The 16,155-nt window shown below is 41.4% G+C and overlaps 2 protein-coding genes across 4 annotated transcripts in view; one reads left to right on the top strand and one right to left on the bottom strand.

The window, feature by feature from the left end:
* Positions 1–3,687: 3,687 nt before the first annotated feature.
* LOC115169291 (U6 snRNA-associated Sm-like protein LSm7) lies at positions 3,688–9,384 on the bottom strand. The gene is made up of 4 exons (XM_029724771.1): positions 9,279–9,384; positions 4,995–5,109; positions 4,685–4,756; positions 3,688–4,414 (listed from the first exon to the last, which is right to left on the bottom strand). Exons 1-4 carry the CDS (start codon positions 9,282–9,284, stop codon positions 4,272–4,274), a joined length of 336 nt encoding a protein of 111 aa, XP_029580631.1. The 5' UTR covers positions 9,285–9,384; the 3' UTR covers positions 3,688–4,271.
* Positions 9,385–10,544: 1,160 nt separating this feature from the next.
* The window catches only part of sppl2 (signal peptide peptidase-like 2), a 45,687-nt gene continuing 40,076 nt past the window's right edge, over positions 10,545–16,155 (top strand). For 2 of the 3 annotated variants that reach the window (XM_029724768.1, XM_029724770.1), the window contains exons 1-3: positions 10,547–10,664; positions 15,592–15,708; positions 15,861–16,043. In XM_029724768.1, coding sequence (XP_029580628.1) covers positions 10,617–10,664; positions 15,592–15,708; positions 15,861–16,043 — 348 coding nt within the window. In that variant the 5' untranslated portion in view covers positions 10,547–10,616. Of the gene's footprint in view, positions 10,665–15,591; positions 15,709–15,860; positions 16,044–16,155 lie in introns of all 3 variants that reach the window. The other variant, XM_029724767.1, reaches the window with a different exon arrangement.

Below are 16,155 nucleotides of genomic sequence, written 5' to 3'. Positions count from 1 at the left end.
CTTGTCTTTAAAATGGTGTAAAATAGTCATATGTTTGAGAAATTGAAGTAATAGCATTTCTAAGGTATTTGAATAACACGCCACAGGATTCCACTGGCTGTTACGTAGGTGGGACGATTTCGTCCCACCTACCCTAGAGAGGTTAAAAAAAGCACAAGACATAAACAGAGATCCTTACATAGCTCTCCTTAAGTACAGAAACCCACCCCTGGATGGAGTAGGTCTCTCACCTGCACAACTACTAATGGGAAGAAGGCTGAAGAAAAAGATTCTGACATCAGAGATTGTTAAAGCCAGGACTCTTATCAGCATGTCAGGCGCTGTATCACAAGCAGACAACAGAGAGAAAAACACTACTTTGACCAAGGCACACGTAAGCTTTCGGTCATGAAGGAAGGAGAACGAGTCAGGATCAGACAAGACAACAAATGGTAACCAGCAATTGTACTTGGAAAACATGACCAGCCAAGGTCATACATAGTACAAACACCAAACGAGAGAATCTACAGAAGAAACCGGAGACACACTCCGAGAGACAGTCAGAAAGAGAGATAAAAAAAAGTCTAAATTAAGTGTACTTACCTGGAGTGCCTGAAAGTGGCACTGTTACTAATTACTACATGTGATCGTCTGTACGTGCACTTGACCCATGACATCTGATAAACATTGTTCTTCTACCTGCATCCCTTCCTTAGTGTGCTAATATACTGCTCAAAAAAATAAAGGGAACACTTAAACAACACATCCTAGATCTGAATGAAAGAAATAATCTTATTAAATACTTTTTTCTTTACATAGTTGAATGTGCTGACAACAAAATCACACCAAAATAATCAATGGAAATCCAATTTATCAACCCATGGAGGTCTGGATTTGGAGTCACACTCAAAATTAAAGTGGAAAACCACACTACAGGCTGATCCAACTTTGATGTAATGTCCTTAAAACAAGTCAAAATGAGGCTCAGTAGTTTGTGTGGCCTCCACGTGCCTGTATGACCTCCCTACAACGCCTGGGCATGCTCCTGATGAGGTGGCGGATGGTCTCCTAAGGGATCTCCTCCCAGACCTGGACTAAAGCATCCGCCAACTCCTGGACAGTCTGTGGTGCAACGTGGCGTTGGTGGATGGAGCGAGACATGATGTCCCAGATGTGCTCAATTGGATTCAGGTCTGGGGAACGGGCGGGCCAGTCCATAGCATCAATGCCTTCCTCTTGCAGGAATTGCTGACACACTCCAGCCACATGAGGTCTAGCATTGTCTTGCATTAGGAGGAACCCAGGGCCAACCGCACCAGCATATGGTCTCACAAGGGGTCTGAGGATCTCATCTCAGTACCTAATGGCAGTCAGGCTACCTCTGGCGAGCACATGGAGGGCTGTGCGGCCCCCCAAAGAAATGCCACCCAACACCATGACTGACCCACCGCCAAACCGGTCATGCTGGAGGATGTTGCAGGCAGCAGAACGTTCTCCACGGCGTCTCCAGACTCTGTCACGTCTATCACATGTGCTCAGTGTGAACCTGCTTTCATCTGTGAAGAGCACAGGGCGCCAGTGGCGAATTTGCCAATCTTGGTGTTCTCTGGCAAATGCCAAACGTCCTGCACGGTGTTGGGCTGTAAGCACAACCCCCACCTGTGGACGTCGGTCCCTCATACCACCCTCATGGAGTCTGTTTCTGACCGTTTGAGCAGACACATGCACATTTGTGGCCTGCTGGAGGTCATTTTGCAGGGCTCTGGCAGTGCTCCTCCTGCTCCTCCCTGCACAAAGGCGGAGGTAGCGGTCCTGCTGCTGGGTTGTTGCCCTCCTACGGCCTCCTCCACGTCTCCTGATGTACTGGCCTGTCTCCTGTTAGCGCCTCCATGCTTTGGACACTACGCTGACAGACACAGCAAACCTTCTTGCCACAGCTCGCATTGATGTGCCATCCTGGATGAGCTGCACTACCTGAGCCACTTGTGTGGGTTGTAGACTCCGTCTCATGCTACCACTAGAGTGAAAGCACCGCCAGCATTCAAAAGTGACCACAACATCAGCCAGGAAGCATAGGAACTGAGAAGTGGTCTGTGTTCTCCACCTGCACAACCACTCCTTTATTGGGGGTGTCTTGCTTATTGCCTATAATTTCCACCTGTTGTCTATTCCATTTGCACAACAGCATGTGAAATGTATTGTCAATCAGTGTTGCTTCCTAAGTGGACAGTTTGATTTCACAGAAGTGTGATTGACTTGGAGTTACATTGTGTTGTTTAAGTGTTCCCTTTATTTTTTTGAGCAGTGTATATTACAAAGGTAAAAATAAAATCCATACAAGATAGGGAAAACTAACCTAATCCACCCAAATAAAAATAGTACATTGACAACAACAAAACAAACTTCCACTTCTTCCTTCAAATCTCCATATGGCTTGTGACAATACTCCATGCAACTCCTCCACCAAGAAATATTTCAATCCCAGGAACTGCACTCACAATAACATCTATTTTCCTGGACCTTCTCTCCACCTTGGCAGTGCCATTAATCACCATATCTATAAAGGCCACAATGTCCACCTTCTTAACCTTTTAAATATCTGGGTCCTGCTGGTGAAAGGCAACCCCTGCAGTCTGCAGTGAAGGCTTATCCACCACCATGGACTCTTCTGGAACACCATTTGAACCCTCAACCCTTTTAACAACCGCTGCATATGAAAGGCTCTGGACAGCCCTGACCTTGGCCACTTCATTCTCCTTCACATTTGTCAAGCATTCCAAAGCAGTTGCTTCATGGTTCCCACCACAATCGCAACATGTCACATTTTCATCAATTTTAAAACATGACATTATCTTTTCCATAACTTGGACATCTTGACATCAGTGGCGACCCGTCATCCAGGGCAGGTGGGGCAGAGCTCCACGTTTATAGCAAAAATAAATAAATATATATTTTGGGCTTGCCTGTTTAACATGTTATTTTGGCATAAATACATGTCACATATCAGTTTGCAAACAATGTAAAAAATAAATATAATTCAGTTAATAAAGCTGCATACAATCATGGTCTCTTTTTTGTTTTCTTGAGTAAGATGTTTCAGCCTAGCTCAGTGCTTTCTGTGGTGGTGGGCCGAGCCAGCAAAATCTGGAGCGTTGCGCCGTGATTGGCTCAGTGTTGTGTCACTCATGGTGCTGGCGCTTGACTTGCACGTACAAATTCAGCACACACAACATTCTATAATAGAATTGTGTTATTTGGCATGTCAAATTAAAAGCTTATTTAACACATCAAATAGTGTTATATGACGTGTATCCTTTTTGACACGCAAAGACCTAAATGGTGTTCAATGTGCCTCACCCTAATTAATTTTGCCTACGGTTCTAACTTGATGGTGCACGTATAGCCTATAACCTGTTTTAGAGAAATGTAATCATCGAATATTGTAAGAGCTTCTCATTGTGTTTATATTGGGACAGTTTTATGTAGGCCCTAACCGTTTGTGGGCACCGTTTGTCACCGCTATAGTGCAATTAATGTTTAGTCTTGTGGCTTTGCTGGCATGCATCCCACTTGTTTTTTTTGCCCCACCAAGATTTAAATGCTAAAATCGCCACTGCTTGGCATGTGTATGTTTCATTAATCACAATTATTTAATCCAGTTGGGCCCTATGTTCCATTGAGGCTCAAAGACAACGCAAAACACACTAATAAAGAAAATAGTCAATGTATTACATTTGGAATGTAAAAACATAATATGCCATATTGCTCAAACCTGGCCTGACTGGGAAAACAGTAGTAAAAAGTAATAAAACCGTTTTCAGTGTTTACCATCACAGCAACAACAACAAAAAATCTGCAGTCAAGAGACACTTCCCCACCAAAAAAGAACATTTAAATCACTATTCTTCAGTTATAAACAAAATACATGTTATCATACCCTGCTAGATCAATATTCAGGTTGGCAACACCAATTAAATTACAACAAAATTATTTTCCTGATTATAGGGACTCAAAGACGTGTGGGGCTGTAAACATGAAGTACACCTCGGGGAGATGGGGCAGAGGAGCATAGGAGTTACTCAATTATATTTAATTGAATCCTCACATCCTCCCTCCTTGTCTCCTTCTCAAAGCACATGGAGTAAATCTTACATTCCCCACCCTCGGATCTTCTCCAATGCATTTTGCGAAAGAGGCAAGTAGAGGGTGCGAGGAATCAAGGAAATACAATTGACATACACCCCAGGAATTAGACTACTGTGAGGTCATCCGAGATGAATGAGACTGGCCGACTATCCGTCCTGCTGCTGGATGAAGGGATTGGGGATGGCTTCCATGCCATCCTGAGGACAGATGAGCACCACGGACGTCCCTCTACAAACCACCAGGCCCAGCTGCCGCGTGTCCTCGGTCAACTTGAACTGGTCGTCAGGATCTGGAAACAGAAGGAAGTGACATAACAGGCCAGAGGTCATTGACAGTATGTGCAACTTCACCATGAATGACCCAACACAACCTTCTTTATAAAATTGGCAAATGATGACCTTTTGGTTTCATTGTCAATTTTTTCACTGAGGGGCTACATCACATACGTATTCCATTTAAGTCTGTGGGCAACAGTCTCCTCACAAACCCAGGAGTGCATTTTTACTTCTGTAGAAGTGATATGAGGTCATACAAGCAAGTCTTAGTTTCTGCTACATACCCCGCAAGTACTCTATGGTGCTGTCCAATACCAGGTTCAACAGGGGGTCAAACCCCTTCAGGACTCCACTGGCTGAGACAAATAAATTAGGATTATTATCTTGAATAGAATCAGGGAGAAGAACACTAGAGAAGAGGATGAGGACTGTGGCCAGTCATGGAACAGCATTTCCACACAGGCAAAAGTTTGTCAGTGTTCTGTTGTGAAAGCTGCATGTTTTCACATAGTAATGAAGAGGACTAAGTAAATGTTATCTTAACTTTCTTTTCAATAGCTAGATCAAAAGGTAAAAACTGTGATTTAGGCCTACCCTCTCGTCCTCCCTGAAACTTCACACGGATTTGTTTGTCAATGTACTTTGACAGGTCAAAGATACTCTCTTTCTTCTTCTTCTCTCCTTCCTTGTTTCTGTCCTGGTTTCTGTCCTGAAAGGAAAACATTTAGTATATTTATTTAGCACGCTGCTATGAATCAATCATGAGTTTCCACCTCACGCTAACAAAAGATCTCAACCCACTCCATCTCTCGGGAGTAGTGGTCAGAATACTGTAACTAGATTGAAAGACACTTATTTTCAATTTGTAAGAACTATAGAACCGATAGTGGACGATATATTAGGTGGTTTTGGATAAGTTTATGCAGGGTCAGTTCCAGGCATAAGCGACATAAACGGTCGCTTAGGGCCCCTGGCCGCTAGGAAGACGTGACCAATCGGGGCTCCCGAGTGGCACAGTGGTCTAAGGCACTGCATCTCAGTGCTAGAGGCGTCACTACAGACACCCTGGTTCGAATCCAGGCTGTATCACAACCGGCCGTGATTGGGAGTCCGATAGGGCGGCGAATGATTGGCCCAGCATTGTCCGGATTTGGCCGGTGTAGGCCGCCATTGTAAATAAGAATTTGTTCTTAACTGACATGCCTAGTTAAATAAAAGGGTTAAATAAATTTACAAAAATCTAATAATAATAATAATAATTTGGCAGCCAAGCATCGATCATCATGTCACCAGAAGAAGACCATCGATATTTATTGGAAAGGAGGAATTTATTCATTTTAGAGGTATTTGACCCAGTTATGTTAGAGACGTAAAGACTTACATACATTGTCAACCTGACAATTTCTAATAACTATTTATCAATTCAATAATTTTGAATAACAAGTATATTAGGTAAATATGCAATAATAATTTTAAGTAAAAATAACCATTAGGTGTAAGTAGGTCTAAATACCTTGAGTGCAAAAGCTCATCCAAGTTTACTTCGATACGATGGTTATTATATCAATATTTGCGCATAAAAGCATTTCCAACGCCATTTCTTGCATAATGAATTTTACTGACACAAAAAGATTCCACCTTGTCTAGAGTGTTTTGTTGACACTTGGAAAGTTTACAGACAAATTAGCTATTTCCTTTAGGCCTGTCATGACATTTTTTTTTATCCAACATGTACTTTACTCGCATAAAAGGTTAGATGGAAACCTGGTTATTTTCTCTACGCCCCATGGCAAAATGTGTACTATCGCAGGAAATTAATGTCAAGAAGGGGGCTGTCATGCCAAATAGTGTCCCCCGGCCAAATAGTGTCACAATGGGATTCGATGAGCTCTAGATTCTGTTGCTAGGGCTGTTGCTAGAATTTGCAACGTTCTGACCGGATTAAGTAATGAACCAAAAGGTCCGTTGCTATGCTGGTTGCTTGGCTCCAATTTACCTCGTAGGTTGCAGGCAGTTCTAATTCTATTTCACCGCTCAGTCCACTCAAAATTAATACCTCAGAATTGCCGCGAGGTTGGGGGCACCAAATAGAACCACAACCAAATCCAAAAAGGCTAGAGTTTATGGAAGAAATGATCCACTCTGCCATTTTTTTGCTGCTACCCTTGGTACATGCAGTCTCCTGAGTTGGCCACTAGTAGGAACTGCGCCTCCGTTTTTCACGTTTATTGATAAATGCACAGAGTTTCTGGTTGTCCAGAGGTGTGAGCATCCCTGGGATGGTTTGTGCAGAAATTCTTTGGTTGTGCAAAACCACAGTTTCATTAGCGTTCCTAGTGGCTGGTCTTGGACGATCCCGCAGGTGAAGAAGCCAGATGTGGAGGTCCTGGGCTGGTGTAGTTACAGATGGTCTGTGATTGAGGCCGGTTGGACGTACTGCCAAATTCTCTAAAACGACGTTGGTGGTCGGCTAATCAAATTGTATTTGTCACATGCGCCGAATGCAACAGGTGTAGACCTTACCGTGAAATGCTTACTTACAAGACCTTAACCAACAATGCATTTTCAAGAAGAAAAAAAAAGAGAAAAAAAATTGCTGTAAAATAACAATAACGAGGCTATATACAGGGGATACCGTACATAATATGTACATGTAGGTAGGGGTAAAGTGACTATGCATAGATAATAAACAGTGAGTAGCAGTAGCGTAAAAAAAGGTGGGGGACAATGCAAATAGTACGGGGAGATAAAGTAACATTCAATTCTCTGGCAACAGCTGTTACCAATTGCACACTCCCTCAAAACATGAGACATCTGTGTCATTGTGTCCTTTTATTGTCCCCAGCACAAGGTGCAGCTGTGTAATGACCATGCGGTTTAATCAGCTTCTTGATAATCCATCCACCTAACAGGTGTGGCATATCTTCGCAAAGGAGAAATGCTCCTTAACAGGCAGTGCTTGACTTGGGCGAGAGCTGTTTGAAGGCTGTACAGGCACTTCAAATTTTGGGAGAATTGCATACCAGCTCCTCTATAAAAAACAAAATAGCCTGTCACTGGCTCCAGATGCACACACCAAGGCAAAAAAGGTTGATCAAAGCGGAATGAATGCGGGATCTTCATTGAATAGCAATGGAGAGTGGGAATTCATTTCTTGATTGCGCTTTGTTCAAGTTTATTTGCCTCTAATCTGTGAATCTGTGTGTGACAGTAGGCTGTTCGAGATTGCGCAGATTGAAAATGTGCCCGCCTGAATGGCATGATGCGCTGTTCCAAATTGTCAAATGAGGGTTTGTACGGTCACGAAAAGTCATGGAAATTTGTTTAATAATTGTTGTTAATGTAATTCATGAAAGCACACTTTAAATATGATCAATCAATTAAACAACTACATATCAGCCAATATCGGAATGACCCTTCAGTGCAGGTCTATGGTGCTGCGTGTGTGCCAGTGCGAGTGGGCCGTTGCCCGAGGAGAGAGAGCGCGACATTTCAGAAGCAGGTATAAAATAATGACAGACTAACTAGATCACCAATTCAAAACATAACTAGTAGCAGTTGTCTCTCTAGGTAACTATAGCTAACTAAGCATTCATTTTGTTGTTGCCTTTCCACCGGCACTGTAGAGCCTAAATACATCTGCACAGTTGGAAAGCTGGGATTCTCCTCTATTAAACATTAGCCATGTAATTGTGACAACGTTAAAAATATTCTAAGAGTAGCCTAATTGACAAATAACTTGCTGTGTATAGATCTCCCCAGAAACATTATTTCTGCCTTATATATAAACATGTCTTGTTAGATACCTTGCTTTGAAGTAGCCTACCGTATCCATTTGATTCCTGATTTATCGAACGAGGGAATCATTTTATAAAGAGAAAAGTATTTGTTTGTAATGTTGAAAAACCCTGCACACCGAGGAGCTCTCCAGATGAAGGGTTGACCACATGTTAACAACATGTGACTAACAGTGCAGTTCTACGTGGGGGACTAAGTGCCTTGATTAAGGGCACAACCACGGTAGAAGGTGGTATGTCTACATCACACATAGCAGCTTTCCAGTGCCAATAATACTTACTTTTTCATGTAGGCTATAATAATAGTTCTGAACATTTTGTTAGAAGTCATGGAAAATTTGTATAAACCGTTAACAGTGAATAATCAGGTCTGTCTAGCATAATGTAATTTGTGAATTTCAGTGAATATAGTCTAACGGACCGATTTGGAAAAAGACAGCTCCTGCACTTCTTCCATCCCAAGTCAAGCACTGCTAACAGGGATGTAAACAATTGTGCACAACATTTTAGAAATAAGCTTTTTGAACGAAAATAACATTTCTTGGAATTTTATTTCAGCTCATGAAACATGCGACCAACACTTTACATGTTGCGTTAAAATGTTTGTTCAGTATAAAAGCCTCTACCAAATATTCCACAACGTCCTGCAGCCTGTACGAACTGCCCTATTTGGTTTTTGTAGTAGACGGCCCATAATTCTCAGACAACTTGAGTTCATTTGATGCTTATGATTATGTTTTAATTTTATTCCGTCTATACGGAATTTTCTAATGTAGTCTAACGTAACCTTGCACGTTTTGCCGAATGTATTCTCGTCATCTGGAACGTCCCAATGGGGTTTCAAGAGATGTATTCAAGTGGGTGGATAATTATTTGCTCTGTCGGTTTCATTGACAACACGATGCAATCTAAACAGCACGCTCCCAAATATGTCTACTCTGCCCTCACTTGCTAGTTACCAGAATACTGTTGCTAGATTGAAAGAGACACGTATTTTCAATCGCTAAGTAAATAATATACAATAGACAATAAATAGTTTACGACGATTTAGAAAAGTTTATGGAAGATATGATTGACTCACCGCCATTTTTAAACTGTTCCAGCCACGCCTTTCAAACTCCAACCTTTGACCCGGAAGAAGCAAAATAATACATTTTTAGCTCAGCTGTTTCAATTTGTTTCTATATACATTAAATCAAATGTAGCCTATTTTTAGGCAATTTTTAACGCCTCAATGTATTGTAAATCACAAGTTTAGCTAGTATGCTGACAGAAACCACCTGGATTTTATCGCAATAATTTCATTGACATCGATGTAAACCAATGAAAATGTATGTAACTCGGCGCTGGATGAAAATTAACCAATGATAAACGCATTTGATAATATGGGCGGGAGCTGGCGAAACAGCTGGTGGCCGCACTGTGCTGAGCAATGGGTATCATAAAAATTCATGAAAACCAATAGGGAAAATATGTTTCTCCTTGCTCCCTCAGAACAATAGGTCTATACGTGCTATATTTCAAAGGGGTATTGTGTCCATTCCTTATGTCACAAGTTACTGGAATACATTGGTCACTAATATCTGTTGGGAAAAAGTCTGGTTATCACCAAACAAATACTTGCTTGTTAACAAGGTCAAATAGGTCTCTTTCGGAATGATCCATAAGTATTACCCTGCGAATCATTACCTGAAGAAACTTTAAAAAGACATTAACATTGATTGTACTTTTTGTGTTGAGCATCCAGAAAGAGTTTCACATTTATTTGGGCATTGTCTACATGTAAAACAATTATGGAAAGATATTCACAGTTTTATAATTGTTGATATTCTTGATGACTTTTGTTTTTTTATGGGAGAATGTGCTGCTCGGTTTCCTTAACCATAATAAAGATAAAGAAAAACATTTTTACCTTAGAAATCTGATTGTGCTAAGGGCAAAATTTCATATTCATAAATGTAAATTCACTAATAAAAAAACCCTTCTGTGTTTTCTATAAGGAATTCGAGCAGTACATTAAGACCATTATACATTCTTCTAATAAGAAAGCTGTTAAAACAATCAATATGTGTGCACCTTTTAAGGTCTTTGTATAATCTGTCGTTTGTTGTACCCCCTAGCATATGTTATCATTGTCTGTTTGTATAATTCTTATACTGATTTTTCTCCAATAAAAAAAAAAAAATTGTAAAAAAAAAATTCATGAAAACAAAAATGAGCTTTTTGGTCTTAATTTAAGGTTAAGTTTAGGCATAAGGTTAGCAGTGTAGTTAAGGTTCGGTTAAAAACTGATTTTAAGAAGATACTTTTTAGAAATAGGCGGAGTTTAGCCATACTTATGATTTTGTGGCTGTGGTAACTAGTCACGACCGGACCGGAGTAGTGTGGGTAATGGGGAGATAACAATAAGCTAAGCAACATGAAGGCTTCGCTAAACCTGGTTTGGGCAGTTATTCTCATAAAACAGGTGAGATTGGTCTCATGTCTATTCACCCAATATAATGCGGCCTTAATCTGTAAAACAATCTAAACAGTCAGTACGTGTACTTTTGTCAAGGTAATTAGCGTGCATGCTAACATACACCAACGATTGAGTACAAATCAAATCACATTTTATTTATCACATGCGCCGAATACAGCAGGTGTAGACCTTACCGTGAAATGCGTACCCTTTTTTAACCAACAATGCAGTTATAGAAATAGAGTTAAGAAGATATTTACTAAATAAACTAAATCAAATCAAAAAGTAACACAAGACAATTACATCACAATAACGAGGCTATATACAGGGGGTACCGAGTCAATGTGCGGGGGTACAGGTTAGTCGAGGTACAGTAGGGCGCTGAGAATATTCGTAGCTACACAGGGCTCGTTTTATTGTGTATTTATTTAACCTTTATTTAACTGGCAAGTCAGTTAAGAACAAATCGTTTTTTACAACGAACCCTCCCCTAACCCGGACGATGCTGGGCCAATTGTGCGCTGCCACATGGGACTCCTGATCACGGCTGGTTGTGATACAGCCCGGGATCGAACCCGGGTCTGTAGTGACGCCTCTAGCACTGCGATGCAGTGCATTACATGCTGACCACACCGCTCGCATCGCGTGTGCATCAACGAGCATCTGCGTATCCAGATGCTAAAATAGAACTTGGTTCTATGTGTGACACTTGACATGTGCAAGTCCTGCCTCTCCCATCTCCTCATTGGTTTTTAGGAGCATATACCCACTTGGGTGATTGAAAGATGAACTGAGGTCCACACTCCAGTCCAGTTGGTAGTGGTAATACACCTTAAAGTTGGTTGCCAACCGCCATATAAAGCCAAAAGAAGAAGCCAGAAGGTGGAGAGATTATTAGGAACTAACTCAGTTTACCTCTTTATCTGTGGATTAATTGTCAGAGTAGAGGGCCTTGTGCATTTCAGGTAAAATAACAACCAAATGTTTATATCCCTGTACAACAGAAAGCTAGCTAGTTAAATTGCCATAAATGTTTAATGCTTTTTGACCTGTCCCCAAATTAATATAGTTGGTTCAGAGTTTGTTTTGATATTTCAACCTGTGTCCTGATCGCGTCTGGTGTGGGTGGACAAAATCAACATGCGCGCGAAGACGCACGCGGGCGGTCTGTTCAGCATGTTAGACCGCTGCGCCACTCAGAGTCTGCTAGATGTCCTCTGTAAATCCTTGTGTAACATGACTTTGATCATTTAAGTAATGTGGTGGTTTAAGATTCATTTTCTAATCGTTTATACGCCTTTCATATCGTGTCTGCTGGTATTGTCACTTTGAGAAATATCTAGCTAAGCTTGTGCATAAGAGTAAAGCTAGCTAGCTAACGTTAACTGGTGTTGGAAAGATGCGGTACTGCACGCACAGTTAACGTTAGTGTGGCCAGTCTTAAAAACAATTTATGCTTGCTCTGGAAATGCGAACCAGTCTCCATACGGAGGGTAGGTCCTGTATAAACACAAATTCACTTCCTTGACAACTTCATTCACAACCAGGCTGGGATTAAAAATCTAGGACAAAACACACATCACGACAAGAGAGACACCACAACACTACATAAAGAGAGACCTATGACAACATAGCATGGTAGCAACACAACATGGCAAGAGCACAACATGGTAGCAGCACAAAACATGGTAGAGACATTATTGGGCACAGACAACAGCACAAAGGCAAGAACGTAGAGACAACAATACATCACGCGTAGCAGCCACAACTGTCAGTAAGAGTGTCCATGATTGAGTCTTTGAATGAAGAGATGGAGATAAAACGGTCCAGTTTGAGTGTTTGTTGCAGCTCGTTCCAGTCGCTAGCTGCAGCGAACTGAAAAGGAGACCAACCCATGGATGTGTGTGCTTTGGGGAGCTTTAACAGAATGTGACTGGCAACACGGTTGTTGTATGTGGAGGATGAGGGCTGCAGTAGATATCACAGATAGGGGGGAGTGAGGCCTAAGAGGGTTTTGTAAATAAGCATCAACTAGTGGGTCTTGTGACGGGTATACAGAGATGACCACTTTATAAAGGAGTATTTTTTTCTTTAATCATCTTTGAAATGTAAGAGAAAGGTCACAAAAATTCCAGGTTAGGCTCAATTTCGATTTTGGCCACTAGATGACAGCAGTGTATGTGCAAAGTTTTAGACTGATCCAATGAACCATAGCATTTCTGTTCAAAATGTTGTATCAAGACTGCCCAAATGTGCCTAATTGGTTTATTATTACATTTTCAAGATCACAACTGTGCACTCTCCTCAAACAATAGCATGGTATTCTTTCACTGTAATAGCTACTGTAAATTGGACTGCAGTTAGATTAACAAGAATTTAAGCTTTCTGCCTATATCAGATATGTCTTTGTCCTGGGAAATGTTCTTGTTACTTAACCTCTCTAGGGTAGGTGGCACCAAATCGTCCCACCTACGTAACAGCCAGTTGAATCCTGTGGCGCGTTATTCAAATACCTTAGAAATGCTATTACTTCAATTTCTCAAACATATGACTATTTTACAGCATTTTAAAGACAAGACTCTCGTTAATCTAACCACACTGTCCGATTTCAAAAAGGCTTTACAACGAAAGCAAAACATTAGATTATGTCAGCAGAGTACCCAGCCAGAAATAATCAGACACCCATTTTTCAAGCTAGCATATAATGTCACAAAAACCCAGAAGACAGCTAAATGCAGCACTAACCTTTGATGATCTTCATCAGATGACACACCTAGGACATTATGTTATACAATACATGCATGTTTTGTTCAATCAAGTTCATATTTATATCAAAAACCAGCTTTTACATTAGCATGTGACATTCAGAACTAGCATACCCCCCGCAAACTTCCGGCGAATTTACTAACAATTTACTAAATTACTCACGATAAACGTTCACAAAAAGCATAACAATTATTTTAAGAAATATAGATACAGAACTCCCCTATGCACTCGATATGTCCGATTTTAAAATAGCTTTTTGGTGAAAGCACATTTTGCAATATTCTAAGTAGATAGCCCGGCATCACAGGGCTAGCTATTTAGACACCCAGCAAGTTTAGCCTTCACCAAACTCCGATTTACTATTAGAAAAGTTTGATTACCTTTGGTGTTCTTCGTCAGAATGCACTCCCAGGACTTCTACTTCAATAAAAAATGCTGGTTTGGTCCCAAATAATCCATAGTTATGTTCAAACAGCGGCGTTTTGTTCGTGCGTTCAAGACACTATCCGAAGTGTAAAGAAGGGTCACGCGCACGACGCATTTCGTGACAAAAAAATTCTAAATATTCCATTACCGTACTTCGAAGCATGTCAACCGCTGTTTAAAATCAATTTTTATGCCATTTTTCTCGTAAAAAAGCGATAATATTCCGACCGGGAATCTGCAATTAGGTAAACAGACGAAAGAAAATAAAGCATGGGGTCGACTCCGGCACGCGCCTAAGCCCATTGTCCTCTGATCGGCCACTTGTCAAAAGCGATAATGTGTTTCAGCCTGGGGCTGCCTCGATATCGTTCAGCTTTTTCCCGGGCTCTGAGAGCCTATGGGAGCCGTAGGAAGTGTCAAGTCTTCAAACCTCAGTCTTCAATAAACAGAGGCAAGAAGAACAACAACTTGTCAGACAGGCCACTTCCTGGTCAGAATCTTCTCCGGTTTTGGCCTGCCATATGAGTTCTGTTATACTCACAGACACCATTCAAACAGTTTTAGAAACTTTAGGGTGTTTTCTATCCAAAGCCAATAATTATATGCATATTCTAGTTACTGGGCAGGAGTAGTAACCAGATTAAATCGGGTACGTTTTTTATCCGGCCGTGTAAATACTGCCCCCTAGCCCTAACAGGTTAAAACGTCATGCTAATCACATTAGCGCACGTTAGCTCAACCGTCCCGTGGGGGGACACCGATCCCGTAGAGGTTTAAAACTATAATTTTGATATCATTTATGGTCAGTCCTTGCATCATAGCTCTGTCTATGAATTTGAGGGTGGTTACATTTCTCCAGCCCTATCATCAGCTTTTTCCCAAAACAGGGGCGGGGACATGCCTTTGTTATTGTTTCTACTGCTGATTGTCACTTTAAAGTCCAAGGACCTTGTTATTTTCAGAGGTAGACTGGCTCTGGCAGCCAAAACAGCCAAATACTCCATCTAAACGTGTATCGATTCTCAATTTAGATACCGTTTTAGAAACATAAAGCCCTTTACTTTAATATTACATCCAAATAATTTGCCAAATGCAAAATATACACTTACTGTACAGTGTTATAACCGGCTTCATCACAGTATTTTTTTGGTGACAACACGTTTCTGGCAGCCTTCTTCCGTTACACAGGTGTTCGGAGCATGCTAGAGAGCAAATTAGCACAGGTGGTCCTTCTGTCTTCCGTAAATGTGCTGTAACATGGAGATATGGCTGTGTGGGAACACTAACCCTATAAAAGTGTGTATCAATTTAACCTGTAGTTTTCTTTTAATGATTTTTTGCTTATATGAAGGGTACGGTCCTTATGCTTCCAAAACCGTACCGCAAGCGATGCATGTTAATGTTCAGACCAGTGGGGGCTACTGAGGGGAGGACGGCTCATAATAATGTCTTGAATGGAGTCAATGGAATGGTATCCTACACATCAAAGACATGGTTTCCATGTGGTTGATACCACTCCACTGACTCCATTCCAGACGTTATTATGAGCTGTCCTCCCCTCAACAGCCTCCACTGGTTCCGATTGAGTGTCGGGGCTCGGTCTGAACATTACACCTTCGTCCAATGACTCTTATGTGTAATGTAATGGAACTGAAAGTCATTATCAAGGTCTAGGCCAGTCTGAAACATCTTAAGATCTTCTGACCACTGTCTGTTAATAATTTTAATTCTCTTATGCCAGGTTGTCGGGGAATATGGCATGGCCAATTTCAGAAACAAAGGCCAGAGCAACGGAAAAGATTACTGCATCTTCTTCAACTCCCAGTGGGCTCGTCTACCTCAGCACCTCAACAAAGCAGTAAGTGGTGGAGTAACCTAACTTCTTGAGAGATGTCGGACAAACATTCGTGTGTGTTTGTGCTATATGCTGGATACTCTCAAAATACAGCTGCCCTGACAAGTTGAAACATTGCGAGCAGCCCCCATTGTTAACCTATCCTTTGTCTCCAGTCCCGTCTCCAGATCTATGACCTGACACTGTCAGTCCTGTGTTCCTCGTCGGAAGTCCCGGAGGGGGGCTTCCCCAATCGTATCCCCATGGTAATGAGGGGGAACTGCACTTTCTACGAGAAGGTTCGCCTGGCCCAGCTCAACGGAGCTAAAGGGCTGCTCATCATCAGCAAAGACAGACTGGTAAGAGGTGAATTGTTCTTCAAAGACAGACTGGTAAGAGTCATATCCAATGGTGTATTAGAGGGTAAAACCAAATTTGTGTTCAACCACCTTTTGCAGAAAAAAAGGCATT

This window comes from Salmo trutta, chromosome 31, assembly GCF_901001165.1.
Source record: "Salmo trutta chromosome 31, fSalTru1.1, whole genome shotgun sequence".
NCBI lineage: Eukaryota > Metazoa > Chordata > Actinopteri > Salmoniformes > Salmonidae > Salmo > Salmo trutta.
This window is presented reverse-complemented; position numbering and strand designations above follow the sequence as displayed.

Coding starts and splice junctions, on each gene's coding strand:
- LOC115169291 (XM_029724771.1), bottom strand. Junction 4,757..4,994: donor GTTTCAGGGAGGACGAGAGG/GTAGGCCTAAAT, acceptor TATTTGTCTCAG/CCAGTGGAGTCCTGAAGGGG. Junction 4,415..4,684: donor CACCATAGAGTACTTGCGGG/GTATGTAGCAGA, acceptor TTCTGTTTCCAG/ATCCTGACGACCAGTTCAAG.